Here is a 19,407-nt window from a genome sequence, read left to right as displayed (position 1 = left end):
ACCCTCTGCGTTAAAAAGTTCTTCCTCATGTCCCCCCTACACCTTCTGCCACTTATCTTGAATCTATGTCCCCCTATCAGCCTATCCTTCTATTCCTTTCTCCCTCATGTGTTTATCCAGCTTCCCCCTTAAATGTATCGATACTATTCACCTCGACCACCCCCTGTGGGAGTGAGTTCCACATTCTCCCCGCTCTCTGGGTAAAGGAGTTTCTCCTGAATTCCCCATTGGGTTTATTAGTGACTCTCTTATACTGATGGCCCCGAGTTCTGGTCTCCCCCCCACAACAAGTGGAAACATCTTCTCTACGTCGACCCCATCGAAACCCCTTCAGAATTTTAAAGACCTCGATCAGGTCACCTCTTGGACCTCTCGCATCGAGAGAAAAGAGGCTCTCACAGCCTGTTCAGCCTTTCCCGAGAGTTATAACCTCTCAGTTCCGACACCGTTATTACGATTTGGTTTTTTTGAACTTGCTCAACTGCCAGTATCGGAGATTAGGATGGTGCGCGGTAAACTCTAAGTGTGGGTTTCGCCAAAGGTGCACCCGATACAGGTTTGACGTACTGAGCTGGATTTCCATCCTCGGGATGGGGAGCAGGAATCGGGAAGTTTCCCAGCTCAGCCCGCCCGCCTGGGGAGACAGAGACAGTGCCCGCGAAGGTGGGATTCTTATCTCGGAGGGGTGGGTGGCGTGCTGGAGTCAGGGCCTAGCACTCCTGGGAAGAGCTCAGAGGCAAGTCACCCCTTGCTGCCGAGGTGGGCTGTTTTTGAACGTTGCGCCTCGGTGCTCTGGGACTTCACCCCAGTTATCATAAAATAAATAAAACAGGCCGTCTCAGCTTCATCCCTCACACCCCCTCACCCCCCACACTCTCCCCATGGCCTCTCTACGCCAACTCCAGTCCCCTTCATACCACCCATGCCAGCCTATGGCACTTTTAATGCCCATCCACCTGGTAAACACTGTATAGAACCAATGAATCTTCTCATGACAATGTCATTTGTGAAAAGGCTTTAATAAACAGACATTCGTTGATGTATAACCTTCTTTAAAAAAAAACTGCTTTTGCTACAGCCCTATAAAAGTGTCAGTCAACCAGAACTTTAAAGTATCAGCGGCAGGAACTGCAAGCACTTGACACCTCTTTATCTTGTGTAAATAAACATTGATCAATTGAGAACATGGACCTAAGAGGAAAAGCTGTCAATCGAACAGGGTTTTCCCCTGGGTGCAGCTGTTTCAACATTCTAATGGATGGCTGGGCTCTCACCCAAGCCTCATTCTGCACGCTTGACTGAGCAGCATGGGGGTGGTGGGCAGAGAGGCATGGCTTGGCATGCGTGGGGCATGGGTAAGACCTTTTGAACTTACCTCTCCAAAAGGCTCCCTCATCCAGACTGTGGTTCACGACACCCTCTGAGGGGCCGCCCTTGAAAAGCTGGTCCGACTGCCACGAAAATTGCGCCGGGGTGAAGGGACGCCTAGGCCCACAATAGAGCCGGCCAGGCCGGGATTGCAGGGCGCGGGCTCGAGACCCGAAGCACCCCCCGGCACCCTGGGTGAAAATTAGCGGTGCCGGGAATGGGGCCGGGAATCCCGGCTGCCATTTTGGAAGTTCCATGGAGTCTCTACGTGCCTGTGAAAATCTAGCCCCATGTCAGCTTTTTCAATTCTCTTCAGAAATGAACTTTGTTTGGTTCTTTTTTATGACTTTATTAAGCTACGTTGCAACTTTAGTGATTTGTTTATCTGTACGATCTGGGACATGTTTGTGAATTTTCATTAAAAGTTTCTGTTGAATTAATAAAACCTTCTTCACCGCCCGTGGATGAGGTTCCATGAACAATACGAAGGCCGCCTGGGCTCTTCGCCCGCCCGACAACCCTAACCATGGACGGGCAGCTCTGACAAGCACTTTAATTCGTTGATTGATGGCCTGAACGGGCCTTTGACAGTTCGGCGGGCGCGCGGCCGACTCCGGTGAAGATCAGAATGACGCGTAGTGACGTTGGGACGCTCGCCCTACATCACCGCGTGTCCATTTTACACGTCAGCGAGCCAAAGGGGAGATTCAGGCCCATGAGTTTAAATGGCACCCTAATAATTTTCCAAAGAGTTAAGCGTCATCCATATTCTTGCTACCAAAATACTGTACCTCATAATTATCTAAATTGCAGCTTGTTTGCCAATGACATGGCCATTCTGCGAGGTTATTATCTTCTTGAACCGCTGCAGTCCATGTGGTGTAGGTACACCCACAGTGCTGTTAGGGTGGGAGTTCCAGGATTTTGACCCAGCGACAGTGAAGGAACGGCCGATATATTTCCAGGTCAGGATGGTGAGTGACTTGGAGGGGAACTTCCAGGTGGTGGTGTTCCCATGTGTCTGCTGCCCTTGACCTTCTAGATGGTAGTGGTCATGAGTTTGGAAGGTGCTGCCGAAGGAGCCTTGGTGAATTCCTGCAGTGCATCTTGTAGATGGTACACACACTGCTGCCATACTCATGGTCTTATATTTATATGGGTCCAAGTTCATCAAACCGCCACATTTAAAAAAATTCATTCTTAAGATATGAGCATCGCTTGGCTGGGCCCAGCATTTATTGCCTATCCCTAATTGCCCCTTGAGAAGGTGGTGGTGAGCTGCCTTCTTGAACCGCTGCAGCCCGTGGTGTAGGTACACCCACAGTGCTGCTTTCTACAGGAGTGTGCTGCGAGAGGGGAGCCTGCCAGGTCATCTCAGTGTCACCCGGAGTCGCATGGAGGCCATAGGCACAGGGTGGCAGATGTCCCTTCCTGGAGGGTGTACGTTAGCCAGATGGGCTTTTACCCAGCTCTTGACCATAATTAATGCTTTTATTCCAAATGGGTTAACTAACTGACTTTAACTCCCCCCCTAGTGGAACTTGAACCCATGCCCTCAGGACATCTATCCAAGCCCTGGGATTACGAGTCCAGTAACAGTTGCCTCATGCTACAATTCCACACGGTGGGGGTAGGGATGGTGGAGCTGCTGTGGTGGGGGGAATGTCAAGATGTCCAAATTAGCTGCGAGTCCTACCACTGGGGACTATGATGTGGAAGGAAGGCACTGGTAAACCATGAGAATGAAGATTGTTACAGTTCATAGACCTTGACTCCCTCGTCAATCAAAAATCTGCCCAACCCAGCCTTGAATATACTCAATGACCCATCCTCTCCTTCTCCCTGTGGAAGAGAATTCCAAAGGTTAACGACCCTTTGGGAGAAGAAATTCCTCCTCATCTGCGTCTGGGAGAGCCCTTATTTTTAAACAGAGCCCCCTGGTTCTACATTTCCCCACAAGGGGAAACATCCTCTCAGCATCCACCCTGTCAAGCCCCCCCCCCCTCAGAATCTCATGTTTCAATAAGGTCACCTCTCATTCCTCTAAATTCCAATGGGTACAGGCCCAACCTTACTCAGCCTTTCCTCACAAGACAAACACACTTCATCTCAGGAATCAGCCTAGTGACCTTTCCCTGAATGGCTTCCAATGCAAGTACGTCCCTCCTTAAGTAAGGAGACCAGAACTGTGAGCAGTACTCCAGGTGTGGCCTCGCCAACGCCCTGTATAGTTGTAACAAGACTTCCCAACTTTTATACTCCGTGTCCTTTGCCAATGAAGGCCAACACTACACTTGTTGTCCTAATTACCTGCTGTACCTGAACGCTGACCTTTTGTGATTCATGCACCAGGACACCCAGACCCCTCCATACCCCAGCATTCTCTCCATTTAAAATAATATTGTGTCTGGTTGGGTGAGAAATGGCCTTGACAACGACTCCCACACCCCCTGAATCAACAGGTGAAGAAAACATTAAGCTCAAGCCATGTTTTATGCATTGAACATTCTTCCTTTTTTCCCTTTTCCCTTTCAGGCTTCTTAAGCACAGGAGATATGGCCGCCAAGGGTAATTATGGCCTGCTCGATCAGATCCAGGCCTTAAGGTGGCTGAGCGAGAACATTGGCTTCTTTGGCGGTGACCCCATGAGAATCACTGTTTTTGGATCGGGTGCGGGTGCTTCCTGTGTCAACCTCCTGATTCTTTCTCACCATTCTGAAGGTAACCGTTGGAGCAATTCAACAAAAGGTATTCAGCCGGCACAAACCATTTGACAATTTTGGTGTCTGCATGCTGCCGTCGTAGCCTCTAAAGGGAAAACTGAACCCTGGTTAAAAACAAAAACAAAATGGCGGCCGAGGTGAGAGTTCACTTACTGCGATGGTCAAGCCTTTGGTGTTCTCTGCGATGCGTTCCTCCACTCACCCCGCCCCGCCCCGCCCACCACCTCGGCCTACATGGCCCAAGAGGCCTACTCCTGTTTGCTCTTCCTGCATATGATATTTACAGTACCAAAGCCAGCTATTCAGCTCCCTGGACAGGGCTGTGAAGAATTGTCTTGAAAGCATCAGAGCTTCACCTTCCCGGGTCAATCTATGGGCAATTGGTGCGGCCACTTTAGTTAGGCTCTGTTGTCGAAGCCCGCGAAGCCCTCACACTCGAACACCAATGTCCTGTTGCCTGGGCGTAGGTGTTTCGAGAGCCTCCATAGGTGTTTTGGTTCTCAATAATTGGAATTGTGAAAATTCCAAACTATCCAATTCAGTGAGCTTCAAGGTCTTTCCACAAGGACCTGGTTTAAAGGCAAGTTCCCATTATCCCCTGAAAGCTTCATCAAATATGTCCCAGCCTCAGTCAGTGAGAGGCTAAACTTCATTGGAATTTGAGACCCTTCTGATCTCAGGAGCCAGTTCAAATATGAAGATGTCATGACATCACGGGTTTAGTGACTGGAATTGTGATGTCATCAGTGTAGCAACAGGAGTTGTCATGTTGTGATGTCATCAGCATAGCAACAGGAATTGCCGCTGTGATGTCATCAATGTAGCAACAGGAGTTGTCCTGCTGTGATGTCATCAGCATAGCAACAAGAATCGTTCTGTTGTGATATCATCAGTGTAGCAACAGGAATCGGTCTATTGTGATGTCATCAGCGTAGCAACAGGAATCGTTCTGTTGTGATGTCATCAGCGTAGCAACAGGAATCATTCTGTTGTGATGTCATCAGCGTAGCAACAGGAATCGTTCTGTTGTGATGTCATCAGCGTAGCAACAGGAATCGTTCTGTTGTGATGTCATCAGCGTAGCAACAGGAATCGTTCTGGTGTGATGTCATCAGTGTAGCAACAGAAGTTGTCATGTTGTGATGTCATCAGCATAGCAACAGGAGTTGTCATGTTGTGATGTCATCAGCGTAGCAACAGGAATTGTCGCTGTGATGTCATCAACGTAGCAACAGGAGTTGTCCTGTTGTGATGTCAAGAGCGTAGCAACAGCAGTGAGGACATCATCAGCTGAGCAGCCATACGCGGGTCCTCTCTGTGTCTGGCTGATATTATCGCCCTCTCCCCCGCCCCCACCCCCACCCCCTGCTCTCCCACTCTTTCAGAGGTTGGCACTCCAAAGGAGCTGGCCCTGTGGTCCTGGGACCTCGCTGTGGAGGCAAAATGCCGCTGTTGCCAAATCCACGGGAGCTGCCATCTTGTCCTGGCTTGACAGCGGGGTTTTGGGGGAACACGGGCGGTACTTGAGTACAGGGCTCAGCGCCAACACCAGGCCTCACCAGGCAACCTGCTCGACCTGCTCCTGACAAGAAAGATGGAGCAGTTTGGCGTGCGGGGCGCTTTGGGAATGAGGGAGTTCTCTGCAGGTCAATAAACAAACCCCATGGAAAAGTTGGGCAGAGAGAGGCCTAGATTCCCTCATAACCTCGGGCCCACCATCCCAGAGGCACATTGGCCATAGCAACAAGTGAACTTTGACCTCGCCCATGACTGTAACTAAGGTTGAGTCACCCTTTAGTTTGACAAGTCATACACATTGGACCACGCGACATATTTTGAGGGAACAACTGATCTTTTTTTTTTGACTACGATCAGACGGCTTAACTTAAAAACAAAAAAAGAAGCTTTTCACCAGCTGTCAGACGATGAGTTGGCTGCTCATTGGATGGACGTTTCTCCCCTTTGGCTTGTGAGAAACGAAAGGTTTTTTTTTCCCTCTTGTGTAAGGTCGGTGGGTGGGGGGATGGGGGGGTCGGGTGGGAGGGTACGAAAAAAAATTGAGGGGGTAGGAGGAGGAAGAAGAGAAAAGGAGAAAGAGAAACCCTCGGACACACCAAAGCCTTCTTGCACTTGTGGTGATGTTTATCAAAGAAATGGGGTGTGGGCAAGCCGGTGACTTTAACTTACCCCCCCCCACAAAACTCAAAACAAAAAAACAAAAAAATCAAGCCAAAAATAATAGAAACCAGCTGCTTTGGGCCATTATGCTGGTGTCTGTGACCCACAAACACGTGTAGTCAGGACTAAATTGCCGTTGGGATTTTAAAAATTGTGTTGATCGGGCAAAATTTTTTAAAAAAAAACCCTCTGGGAATAAAAATATTGCCTGACTATATTCCCTGTCTCGGTCTGTGGATCCAGAGGGTTGGGCAAGGAATCAGGCAATGCTTTTGGGACCTAGAGAGCCGCAGTGAAGGTCTTGCGCGCGATCGCAGAGAGGCCTAAGTTGCAAGCTCGAGGCCTACCCGCTGAGGCCTGAACTTGGACGGGTCGGTGAGCCGAGGTGGGGGGAGGGGATGGAAGTGGGGTCAGAAGTAAGGCAACAATATTCGCCCCACGGTCCAGTCCCTGTAGGGTGACCGACGCCTCCTGGCGGGACATTTTCGTGAGGGGTGGGGGGAGGGGGGGGATGGAGCCTGCAAATAGCCGTCCCCATTCCCAAGTCAAGCCCAGTGCTACCCGCCTGCCCAGGGCGAATGAATCGGCAAAGGGGTTGCGGGGGGGAAACAGAGACCTTCCCTCGCCTCTGGACGGGCGGACTTCCGTGGCCTGAACTCCTCAATCGGCCGGAGTGCGGAGGGGGCTGGGGGCCCGAGAAGCCGGCGGGTGAGGTGACGCGGGAAGGGCCCTCGGGCGAGGAGTCCCGACGTCGCGGCGCTGACCGGCCACGTTTCGTTCCGGCCGGACGGCCGGGCGCACGCCGATAGGCCCATCGAGGGGTCGCGAACGAATTCATTGACGTGATGGTTACGACGATACCCACCCAAACCTCACGGTGGGCGGGCGGGTGGGCGAAATGGCCAAGCGGCCTTGACGTTTTTTTTAACGAAGCCTCATCCACGAGCGGGCCCTTGGGTAAAATGGCGGCGCAGAGCCAATGGCGGGCGGCGGTCAGCTCCGCGACCGGTCCTGTCCTGTCCGCTCTCGCCGAGCCCGCCCGCCGGTAGGAAAATTCAGGGCCAGGCCTCAGACAGACAAACATCTTTCCGCCCATCTCCGTGTAAATTATAACCAGATCAAACATGGTTCACAGGCACTTCCGAGTGAATAAAACGCTGTATCGCCCGGTTCTCTCCTCTCAGAGCGAGAGCCCCCAGCGGGGTCCTGACATCAACATATCGCTCTGTTCGACTCCAGGGTATCTCGGCGGAGTGGGCAAACAAAGACACGGGGAGTGTGTCCGTATTTACAGGGGGGTCCCCGGGGAGTGTGTCAGTATTTACAGGGGGGTCCCCGGGGAGTGTGTCAGTATTTACAGGGGGTCCCCGGGGAGTGTGTCAGTATTTACAGGGGGTCCCCGGGGAGTGTGTCAGTATTTACAGGGGGGTCCCAGGGGAGTGTGTCAGTATTTACAGGGGGATCCCCGGGGAGTGTGTCAGTATTTACAGGGGGATCCCCGGGGAGTGTGTCAGTATTTACAAGGGGTCCCCAGGGAGCATGTCAGTGTTTACAGGGGGTCCCTAAGAATGTGTCTGTAATTACAGGCGGTCCATGGGGATTGGATGTGTATGTACAGTAAGTTCCAGGAGAGCGTTTCAGCATTTACAGGGGGTCCCCAAGGAGTGTGTCAGTATTTACAGGGGGTCCCCGGGGAGTGTGTCAGTATTTACAGGGGGTCCCCGGGGAGTGTGTCAGTATTTACAGGGGGTACACGGGGAGTGTGTCAGTATTTACAGGGGGTCCCTGGGGAGTGTGTCAGTATTTACAGGGGGTCCCCGGGGAGTGTGTCAGTATTTACAGGGGGTCCCCGGGGAGTGTGTCAGTATTTACAGGGGGTTCCCGGGGAGTGTGTCAGTATTTACAGGGGGGTCCCGGGGGGTGTGTCAGTATTTACAGGGGGTCCCCGGGGAGTGTGTCAGTATTTACAGGGGGTCCCCGGGGAGTGTGTCAGTATTTACAGAGGGTCCCCGGGGAGTGTATCAGTATTTACAGGGGGTCTCCGGGGAGTGTGTCAGTATTTACAGGGGGTCCCCGGGGAATGTGTCAGTATTTACAGGGGGTCCCGGGGAGTGTGTCAGTATTTACAGAGGGTCCCAGGGGAGTGTGTCAGTATTTACAGGGGTCCCCGGGGAGTGTGTCAGTATTTACAGAGGGTCCCAGGGGAGTGTGTCAGTATTTACAGGGGGACACGGGGAGTGTGTCAATATTTACAGGGGGACACGGGGAGTGCGTCAGTATTTACAGGGGGACACGGGGAGTGTGTCAGTATTTACAGGGGGTCCCCGGGGAGTGTGTCAGTATTTACAGAGGGTCCCAGGGGAGTGTGTCAGTATTTACAGGGGGACACGGGGAGTGTGTCAGTATTTACCGGGGTTCCCCGGGGAGTGTGTCAGTATTTACAGGGGGCCCCCGGGGAGTGTGTCAGTATTTACAGAGGGTCCCGAGGGAGTGTGTCAATATTTACAGGGGGTCCCCGGGGAGTGTGTCAGTATTTACAGGGGGTTCCCGGGGAGATTGTCTGTAAATACAGGGGGTCCCCGGGGAGAGTGTCAGTATTTACAGGGGTTCACCGGGGAGTGTGTCAGTATTTACTGGGAGTCCCTGGGGAGTGTGTCAGTATTTACAGGGGTTCACCGGGGAGTGTGTCAGTATTTACTGGGAGTCCCTGGGGAGTGTGTCAGTATTTGCAAGGGGTCGGGGGAGTGTGTCAGTATTAACATGTGGTCCTCGGTGTGTGTGTCGGTATTTACAGGGGGTCCCCGGGGAGTGTGTCGGTATTTACAGGGGGTCCCCGGGGAGTGTATCAGTATTTACAGGGCGTCCCTAGGGAGTTTGTCAGTATTTCCGGGGGATTCCCGGGGAGTATGTCAGTATTTACAGGCACCCCAGGGAGTGTGTCAGTATTTACAGTGGTCCCCGGGGAGTGTGTCAGTATTTACAGGGGGTCCCCGGGGAGAGTGTCAGTATTTACAGGGGTTCACCGGGGAGTGTGTCAGTATTTGCAAGGGGTCGGGGGAGTGTGTCAGTATTAACATGTGGTCCTCGGTGTGTGTGTCGGTATTTACAGGGGGTCCCCGGGGAGTGTATCAGTATTAACAGGGCGTCCCTAGGGAGTTTGTCAGTATTTCCGTGGGATTCCCGGGGAGTATGTCAGTATTTACAGGGGGTCCCCGGGGAGTGCGTCAAGTTTTACAGGGTGTTCCCAGGGAGTGTGTCAGTATTTACAAGGGAACCCGGGGTATGTCAGGATTTACAGTGAGTCCCTGGGGAGTTTGTCAGTATTTCCAGAGGATAACGGGGCGTGTGACTGTAATTACAGGCGGTCCCTGTATGTACAGTAAGTACCAGGAGAGTGTGTCAGCCTTTACAGGGGATCCTGGGGAGTGTGTCAGTATTTACAGGGGGTCCCCGGGGAGTGTGTCAGTATTTAGAAGGGGACCCGGGGTGTGTCAGTATTTACAGTGAGTTCCTGGGGTGTTGGTCAGTATTTCCAGGGGATTCCCGGGGAGTGTGTCAGTATTTACATGGGGTTTCCTTTGGGTGGCTGTCAGTATTTAAAGGGGTGTCCCCGAGTGTGTGTCTGTATTTACAGGGGTCCATAGGGAGTGCGTCAGTGTTTACAGGGGTTCCCCGGGGTGTGTGTCAGTATTTACAGGGGGTCACCGGGGAGTGTGTCAGTATTTATAGGGGGTCCCCAGGGAGTATGTCGGTACTTTCAGGGGGTCCCCGGGGGGTGTGTCAGTATTTACAGGGGGTCCCGGGGAGTGTGTCAGTATTTACAGGGGGACACGGGGAGTGTGTCAGTATTTACAGGGTGTCCCGGGGGGTGTGTCAGTATTTACAGGGGGACACGGGGAGTGTGTCAGTATTTACAGGGCGTCCCTAGGGAGTTTGTCAGTATTTCCGGGGGATTCCCGGGGAGTATGTCAGTATTTACAGGGACCCCAGGGAGTGTGTCAGTATTTACAGGGGGTCCCCGGGGAGTGCGTCAAGTTTTACAGGGTGTTCCCAGGGAGTGTGTCGGTATTTACAGGAGGTCCCGGGGAGTGTATCAGTATTTACAAGGGAACCCGGGGTATGTCAGGATTTACAGTGAGTCCCTGGGGAGTTTGTCAGTATTTCCAGAGGATAACGGGGCGTGTGACTGTAATTACAGGCGGTCCCTGTATGTACAGTAAGTACCAGGAGAGTGTGTCAGCCTTTACAGGGGATCCTGGGGAGTGTGTCAGTATTTACAGGGGATCCCCGGGGAGTGTGTCAGTATTTAGAAGGGGACCCGGGGTGTGTCAGTATTTACAGTGAGTTCCTGGGGTGTTGGTCAGTATTTCCAGGGGATTTCCGGGGAGTGTGTCAGTATTTACATGGGGTTTCCTTTGGGTGGCTGTCAGTATTTAAAGGGGTGTCCCCGAGTGTGTGTCTGTATTTACAGGGGTCCATAGGGAGTGCGTCAGTGTTTACAGGGGTTCCCCGGGGTGTGTGTCAGTATTTACAGGGGTTCCCCGGGGAGTCTGTCAGAATTTAAAGGGGGGTGCCCGAGAGTGTTTCTGTATTTACAGGTGACCACGGTCAGTGTGTCAGTGTTTACAAGGGGTCTCCGAGATTGTGTCTGCATTTACAGGGTTTCGCTGGGGACTGTTTCAGTATTTACAGGGGGTACCCGAGAATATACCTGCATTCACAGGGGCCCCGGGGAGTGTGTCAGTATTTACAGGAGGTCGCCGAGAATGTGCCTGTATTTACAGGGTACCCGGAGAGTGTGTTAGTATTTACATGGAGTCCCCGGGGAGTGTGTCGATATTTACAGGGGCATTTGGGGAGAGTGTCAGTATTTATTGGGTGATATTGGAAGTGTGTTTGTATTTACAGGTGGTCCCTGTGTGTACGTCAGTACTTACATGGGGTCCCCGGGGAGTGTGTCAGTACTTACATGGGGTCCCCGGGGAGTGTGTCAGTTTTTACAGGGGGGCCCCCGGGGAGCGTGTCAGTATTTAAAGGGGATACTAGGGCATGTGACTGTAATTACAAGCGGTTCCTGGGGACTCTATCTTTATGTATTCAGTGAATACCAGGAGACAGTGTCAGTATTTACAGTGGGTCCCGGGGGAGTGTGTCAGTATTTACAGGGTGTCCCCGGGGAGTGTGTCAGTATTTACAGGGGGTCCCCGGGGAATGTGTCAGTATTTACAGGGGGTCCCCGGGGAATGTGTCAGTATTTACAGGGGCTCCCCGGGGAATGTGTCAGTATTTACAGGGGGTCCCCGGGGGGTGTGTCAGTATTTACAGGGGGTCCCGGGGATTGTCTCAGTATTTACAGGGTGTCCCCGGGGAGTGTGTCAGTATTTACAGGGTGTCCCCGGGGAGTGTGTCAGTATTTACAGGGGGTCCCCGGGGAGTGTGTCAGTATTTACAGGGGGTCCCCGGGGAGTGTGTCAGTATTTACAGGGGGTCCCCGGGGAATGTGTCCGTATTTACAGGGGGTCCCCGGGGAATGTGTCAGTATTTACAGGGGGACCCCGGGGAATGTGTCCGTATTTACAGGGGGTCCCCGGGGAATGAGTCAGTATTTACAGGGGGACCCCGGGGAGTGTGTCAGTATTTACAGGGGGTCCCCGGGGGGTGTGTCAGTATTTACAGGGGGTCCCCAGGGAGTGTGTCAGTATTTACACGGGGGTCCCCGGGGAGTGTGTCAGTATTTACAGGGGGTCCCCGGGGAGTGTGTCTGTATTTACAGGGGGTCCCCGGGGAGTGTGTCAGTATTTACAGGGGGTCCCCGGGGAGTGTGTCACTATTTACAGGGGGTCCCCGGGGAGTGTGTCAGTATTTACTGGGGGTCCCCGGGGAGTATGTCAGTATTTACAGGGCGGACCCCAGGGAGTGTGTCAGTATTTACAGGGGGTCTCCGGGGAGTGTGTCAGTATTTACAAGGGGTCCCCGCGGAGCGTATCCGTATTTACATCGGGTTTCCTTTGGGAGTCTGTCAGTATTTAAAGGGGGGTCCCCGAGTCTGTGTCTGTATTTCCAGGGGTCCCTGGTGAGTGTGTCAGTATTTCCAGGGAATACCGGAGCGTGTGACTGTAATTACAGGCGGTCCCTGGGGCCTGTATGTGTATGTACAGTGAGTACCAGGAGAGCGTGTCAGCATTTACAGCGGGTCCCCGGGATTGTGTCTGTATTTAGAGGGTGTAACGGAGAGTGTGTCTGTATTTACAGGAGAGTCCCGGGAGAGTGTGTCTGTATTTACTGGGGTGTCCCCGGGGAGTGTGTCGGTATTTACAGGGTGTCCCCGGGGAGTGTGTCAGTATTTACACGGGGTCCTGGGGAGTGTGTTAGTATTTACAGGGGGGTCCCCGGGGAGTGTGTCAGTATTTACAGGGGGTCCCCGGGGATTGTGTAAGTATTTACAGGGGGTCCCCGCGAGTGTGTCAGTATTTACAGGGGGTCCCCAGGGAGTGTGTCAGTATTTACAGGGGTTCCCCGGGAGTGTGTCAGTATTTACAGGGGTGTCCCTATGGAGTTTGTCGGTGTTTACAGGGGTGTCCCCGGGGAGGGTGTCAGTATTTACAATGGGTCCCGTGGAGTGGGTCATTATTTGCAGGGGTTCCCCAGGGAGTGTGTCAGTATTTACAGGGAGTCCCCGGGGAGTGTGTCATAATTTACAGGGGTTCCCCGGGGAGTGTGTCAGTATTTACAGGGGTTCCCCGGGGAGTGTGTCAGTATTTACAGGGAGTCCCCGGTGAGTGTGTCATTATTTACAGGGGTTCCCCGGGGAATGTGTCAGTATTTACAGGGGGTCCCCAGGGAGTGTGTCAGTATTTGCAGGGGTCCCCGGGGAATGTGTCAGTATTTACAGGAGCGCCGGGAGTTTGTCAGTATTTACAGGGGCCCCGGGGAGTGTGTCAGTATTTACAGGGGCCCCGGGGAGTGTGTCAGTATTTACAGGGGGTCCCCGGGGAGTGTGTCAGTATTTACAGTAGGTCCCGGGGAGAGTGTCAGTATTTACAGGGGGTCCCCGGGATGTGAGTTAGTATTTACAGGGGGTCCCCGGAGAGTGTGTCAGTATTTACAGGGGGGTCCCCGGGGAGTGTGTCAGTATTTACAGGGGGGTCCCCGGGGAGTGTGTCAGTATTTACAGGGGGTCCCCGGGGAGTGTGTCAGTATTTACAGGGGGGTCCCCGGGGAGTTTGTCAGTATTTACAGGGGGTCCCCGGGGAGTGTGTCAGTATTTACAGGGGGTTCCCGGGGTATGTGTCAGTATTTTCACGGTATCCCCGGCGAGTGTGTCAGTATTTACAGGGGGTCCGCGGAGAGTGTATCAGTATTTCCAGGGGATCCCCGGGGAGTGTGTCAGTATTTACAGGGGGTCCGCGGAGAGTGTGTCAGTATTTCCAGGGGGTCCCCGGCGAGTGTGTCAGTATTTACAGGGGGTCCGCGGAGAGTGTGTCAGTATTTCCAGGGGGTCCCCGGGGAGTGTGTCCGTATTTACAGGGGTGTCCCCGGGGAGTGTGTCAGTATTTACAGGGGATCCCCGGGGAGTGTGTCAGTATTTACAGGGGGTCCCCGGGGAGTGTGTCCGTATTTACATGGGGTCCCCGGGGAGTGTGTCAGTATTTACAGGGTGTCCTCGGGGAGTGTGTCAGTATTTACAGGGGGTCCCCGGGGATTGTGTCAGTATTTACAGGGGATCCCCGGAGCGTGTGTCAGTATTTACAGGGGGTTCCAGGGGAGTGTGTCAGTATTTATATGGGGTCACCTGGGAGTGTGTCCGTATTTACATGGGGTCCCCGGGGAGTGTGTAACTATTTACATGGGGTCCCCGGGGAGTGTGTCAGTATTTTCACCGTCTCCCCGGGGAGTGCGTCTGTATTTACAGGGGGTCCCCGGGGAGTGTGTCCGTATTTTCATGGGGTCCCCGGGGAGTGTGTCCGTCTTTACAGGGGGTCCCCAGGGAGTGTGTCAGTATTTACAGGGGGTCCCCGGGAGTGTGTCAGTATTTACAGGGGTGTCCCTATGGAGTTTGTCGGTGTTTACAGGGGTGTCCCCGGGGAGGGTGTCAGTATTTACAGGGGGTCCCCAGGGAGTGTGTCATTATTTACAGGGGTTCCCCGGGGAGTGTGTCAGTATTTACAGGGGGTCCCCGGGGAGTGTGTCAGTATTTACAGGGGTTCCCCGGGGAGTGTGTCAGTATTTACAGGGGTTCCCCGGGGAGTGTGTCAGTATTTACAGGGAGTCCCCAGGGAGTGTGTCAGTATTTACAGGGGGATCCCTGGGAGTGTGTCAGTATTTACAGGGGTTCCCCGGGGAGTGTGTCAGTATTTACAGGGGGTCCCCGGGGAGTGTCTCAGTAATTACCAGGGGTCCCAGGGGAGCCTGTCGTTAATTACAGGGGGTCCCCGGGATGTGAGTCAGAATTTACAGGGGGGTGCCGGGGAGTGTGTCAGTATTTACAGGGGGTCGCTGGGGAGTGTGTCAGTATTTACAGGGGGTCCCCGGGGAGTGTGTCAGTATTTACAGGGGGGTCCCCGGGCAGTGTGTCAGTATTTACAGGGGGTCCCCGGGGAGTGTGTCAGTATTTACAGGGGGGTCCCCGGGCAGTGTGTCAGTATTTACAGGGGGTACCCGGGGAGTGTGTCAGTATTTACAGGGGGTCCCCGGGGAATGAGTCAGTATTTACATGCAGTCCCCGGGGAGTGTGTCAGTATTTACAGGGGGTCCCCGGGGAGTGTGTCAGTATTTACAGGGGGTCCCCGGGGAGTGTGTCAGTATTTACAGGGAGTCCCCGGGGAGTGTGTCAGTATTTACAGGGGGTCCCCGGGGAGTGTGTCAGTATTTACAGGGGGTTCCCCGGGCAGTGTGTCAGTATTTACAGGGGGTCCCGGGGAGTGTGTCAGTATTTACAGGGGGGTCCCCGGGCAGTGTGTCAGTATTTACAGGGGGTTCCCCGGGGAGTGTGTCTATATTTACAGTAGGTCCCGGGGAGTGTGTCAGTATTTACAGGGGGTCCCCGGGGATTGTGTCAGTATTTACAGGGGATCCCCGGGGCGTGTGTCAGTATTTACAGGGGATCCCCGGGGAGTGTGTAAGTATTTACAGGGGGGTCCCCGATATTGTGTCACTATTTACATGGGGTCCCCGGGGAGTGTGTCAGTATTTACAAGGGGTCCCCGATATTGTGTCAGTATTTTCACCGTCTCCCCGGGGAGTGCGTCTGTATTTACAGGGGGTCCCCGGTGAGTGTGTCCGTATTTTCATGGGGCCCCCGGGGAGTGTGTCCGTCTTTACAGGGGGTCCACTGGGAGTGTGTCCGTGTTTACAGGGGATCCCCAGGGAGTGTGTCAGTATTTACAGGGGATCCCCGGGGATTGTAACAGTATTTACAGGGGGTCCCCGGGGTATGTGTCAGTATTTTCACGGTCTCCCCGGGGAGTGTGTCAGTATTTACAGGGGGACACGGGGAGTGTGTCAGTATTTACAGGGGGACACGGGGAGTGTGTCAGTATTAACATGTGGTCCTCGGTGTGTGTGTCGGTATTTACAGGGGGTCCCCGGGGAGTGTGTCAGTATTTACAGGGACCCCAGGGAGTGTGTCAGTATTTACAGGGGGTCCCCGTGGAGTGCGTCAAGTTTTACAGGGTGTTCCCAGGGAGTGTGTCGGTATTTACAGGAGGTCCCGGGGAGTGTATCAGTATTTACAAGGGAACCCGGGGTATGTCAGGATTTACAGTGAGTCCCTGGGGAGTTTGTCAGTATTTCCAGAGGATAACGGGGCGTGTGACTGTAATTACAGGCGGTCCCTGTATGTACAGTAAGTACCAGGAGAGTGTGTCAGCCTTTACAGGGGATCCTGGGGAGTGTGTCAGTATTTACAGGGGATCCCCGGGGAGTGTGTCAGTATTTAGAAGGGGACCCGGGGTGTGTCAGTATTTACCGTGAGTTCCTGGGGTGTTGGTCAGTATTTCCAGGGGATTCCCGGGGAGTGTGTCAGTATTTACATGGGGTTTCCTTTGGGTGGCTGTCAGTATTTAAAGGGGTGTCCCCGAGTGTGTGTCTGTATTTACAGGGGTCCATAGGGAGTGCGTCAGTGTTTACAGGGGTTCCCCGGGGTGTGTGTCAGTATTTACAGGGGGTCACCGGGGAGTGTGTCAGTATTTATAGGGGGTCCCCAGGGAGTATGTTGGTACTTTCAGGGGGTCCCCGGGGAGTGTGTCAGTATTTACAGGGGGTCCCCGGGGGGTGTGTCAGTATTTACAGGGTGTCCCGGGGAGTGTGTCAGTATTTACAGGGGGACACGGGGAGTGTGTCAGTATTTACAGGGTGTCCCGGGGGGTGTGTCAGTATTTACAGGGGGACACGGGGAGTGTGTCAGTATTTACAGGGTTTCACCGGGCAGTGTCGGTATTTACAGGGGCATTTGGGGAGTTTGTCAGTATTTACAGTGGATACCCGGGCGTGTGACTGTAATTACAGGCAGTCCCTGGGGAATGTACCTGTATGTACAGTGAGTACCAGGACAGCATGTCAACATTTACAGTGGGTCCCCGGGATTGTGCCTGTAATTAGTGGGGATACCGGGGAACGTGTCAGTATTTGCAGGGGGGTTCCTGGGGAGTGTGTCAGTTTTTACAAGGGGTCGTGGGGAGTGTGTCAGTATTTACAGGGGGACACGGTTAGTGTGTTAGTACTTACAGGGGGACAAAGTGAGTGTGTCAGTATTTACAGAGATTCGCCGGGAGTGTATGAGTTTTTACAGGGGGGCCCCCTGGGAGTCTGTCAGTATTTAAAGGGGGGTCCCCGACAGTGTGTCAGTATTTACAGGGGTCCCCGGGGAGTGTGTCAATGTTTACAGTGGGTCCCTAAGAATGTGTCTGTATTTACAGGGGTCTCCGGGGAGTGTGTCAGTATTTACAGGGGTCCCCGGGGAGCGTGTCAATGTAATTTCAGGGAGTCCCTGGGGCGTGTATCTGTATGTACAGTGAGTACCAGGAGAGCTTGTCAGCATTTACACCGTGTCCCTGGAATTGTGTCTGTATTTAGAGGGGGTATCGGGGAATGTGTCAGTATTTACAGGGGAGTCGCTGGGGAGGTTGTCAGTATTTAGAGGGAGTCCCCGAGAATGTGCCTGTATTTACAGGGTACCCGGGGAGTGTATCAGTATTTACAGGGGGTCCCAGGGGAATGTGTCTGTATTTACACGGAGACATGGGGAGTGTGTCAGTATTTATAGGGGGTCCCCGGGGAGTGTGTCTGTGTTAACAGGGGGACACGGGGAGTGTGTCCGTATTTACAGGGGGTCCTTGGGAGTGTCTCTGTATTTAAGGGGGGACACGGGGAGTGTTTCAGTATTTACATAGGGTCTCTGGGGACTGTGTCCGTATTTACAGGGGCGATCCCAGGAGCGTGTGTCAGTATCTACAGGGGGTCCCCGGGGAGTGTGTCACTATTTACAAGGGGTCGTGGGGAGTGTGTCAGTATTTACAGGGGGTCCCCAGGGAGTGTGTCAGTATTTACAGGGAGTCTCCGGGGAGTGTGTCAGTATTTACATGGGGTCCCCGGGGAGTCTGTCAGAATTTAAAGGGGGGTGCCCGAGAGTGTTTCTGTATTTACAGGTGACCACGGTCAGTGTGTCAGTGTTTACAAGGGGTCTCCGAGATTGTGTCTGCATTTACAGGGTTTCGCTGGGGACTGTTTCAGTATTTACAGGGGGTACCCGAGAATATACCTGCATTCACAGGGGCCCCGGGGAGTGTGTCAGTATTTACAGGAGGTCGCCGAGAATGTGCCTGTATTTACAGGGTACCCGGAGAGTGTGTTAGTATTTACATGGAGTCCCCGGGGAGTGTGTCGATATTTACAGGGGCATTTGGGGAGAATGTCAGTATTTATTGGGTGATAATGGAAGTGTGTTTGTATTTACAGGTGGTCCCTGTGTGTACGTCAGTACTTACATGGGGCCCCCGGGGAGCGTGTCAGTATTTAAAGGGGATACTAGGGCGTGTGACTGTAATTACAAGCGGTTCCTGGGGACTCTATCTTTATGTATTCAGTGAATACCAGGAGACAGTGTCAGTATTTACAGTGGGTCCCGGGGGAGTGTGTCAGTATTTACAGGGGGTCCACGGGGTGTGTGTCAGTATTTACAGTGGGTCCCGGGGGAGTGTGTCAGTATTTACAGGGGGTCCCCGGGGAATGTGTCAGTATTTACAGGGGGTCCCCGGGGAATGTGTCAGTATTTACAGGGGGTCCCCGGGGAGTGTGTCAGTATTTACAGGGGGTCCCCGGGGGGTGTGTCAGTATTTACAGGGGGTCCCCGGGGAGTGTGTCAGTATTTACAGGGGGTCCCCGGGGAGTGTGTCAGTATTTACAGGGGGTCCCTGGGGAGTGTGTCAGTATTTACAGGGGCTCCCCGGGGAGTGTGTCAGTATTTACAGGGGGTCCCCGGGGAGTGTGTCAGTATTTACAGGGGGTCCCCGGGGAGTGTGTCAGTATTTAGTGGGGGTCTCCGGGGAGTGCGTCAGTATTTACAGGGGGTCCCCGGGGAGTATGTCAGTATTTACAGGGCGGACCCCAGGGAGTGTGTCAGTATTTACAGGGGGTCTCCGGGGAGTGTGTCAGTATTTACAAGGGGTCCCCGCGGAGCGTATCCGTATTTACATCGGGTTTCCTTTGGGAGTCTGTCAGTATTTAAAGGGGGGTCCCCGAGTCTGTGTCTGTATTTCCAGGGGTCCCTGGTGAGTGTGTCAGTATTTCCAGGGAATACCGGAGCGTGTGACTGTAATTACAGGCGGTCCCTGGGGCCTGTATGTGTATGTACAGTGAGTACCAGGAGAGCGTGTCAGCATTTACAGCGGGTCCCCGGGATTGTGTCTGTATTTAGAGGGTGTAACGGAGAGTGTGTCTGTATTTACAGGAGAGTCCCGGGAGAGTGTGTCGGTATTTACAGGGTGTCCCCAGGGAGTGTGTCAGTATTTACAGGGGGTCCTGGGGAGTGTGTCAGTATTTACAGGGGGGTCCCCGAGCAGTGTGTCAGTATTTACAGGGAGTCCCCGGGGAGTGTGTCAGTATTTACGGGGGTCCTGGGGAGTGTGTCAGTATTTACAGG

At 53.4% G+C, this 19,407-nt stretch overlaps 1 protein-coding gene across 1 annotated transcript in view; it reads left to right on the top strand.

Annotated features, from left to right (window-relative positions):
* Nucleotides 1–1,351: 1,351 nt before the first annotated feature.
* LOC144671719 (neuroligin-4, X-linked-like) overlaps nucleotides 1,352–19,407 on the top strand; it is a 122,799-nt gene continuing 104,743 nt past the window's right edge. The window contains exons 1-2 of the mRNA XM_078533731.1: nucleotides 1,352–1,355; nucleotides 3,904–4,095. Coding sequence (XP_078389857.1) covers nucleotides 1,352–1,355; nucleotides 3,904–4,095 — 196 coding nt within the window. The remainder of the gene's footprint in view (nucleotides 1,356–3,903; nucleotides 4,096–19,407) is intronic.

Source organism: Cetorhinus maximus, chromosome 34, assembly GCF_964194155.1.
Source record: "Cetorhinus maximus chromosome 34, sCetMax3.hap1.1, whole genome shotgun sequence".
NCBI lineage: Eukaryota > Metazoa > Chordata > Chondrichthyes > Lamniformes > Cetorhinidae > Cetorhinus > Cetorhinus maximus.
Note: the sequence above shows the minus strand (reverse complement) of the source record. Positions and strands in the feature narration are given on the sequence as shown.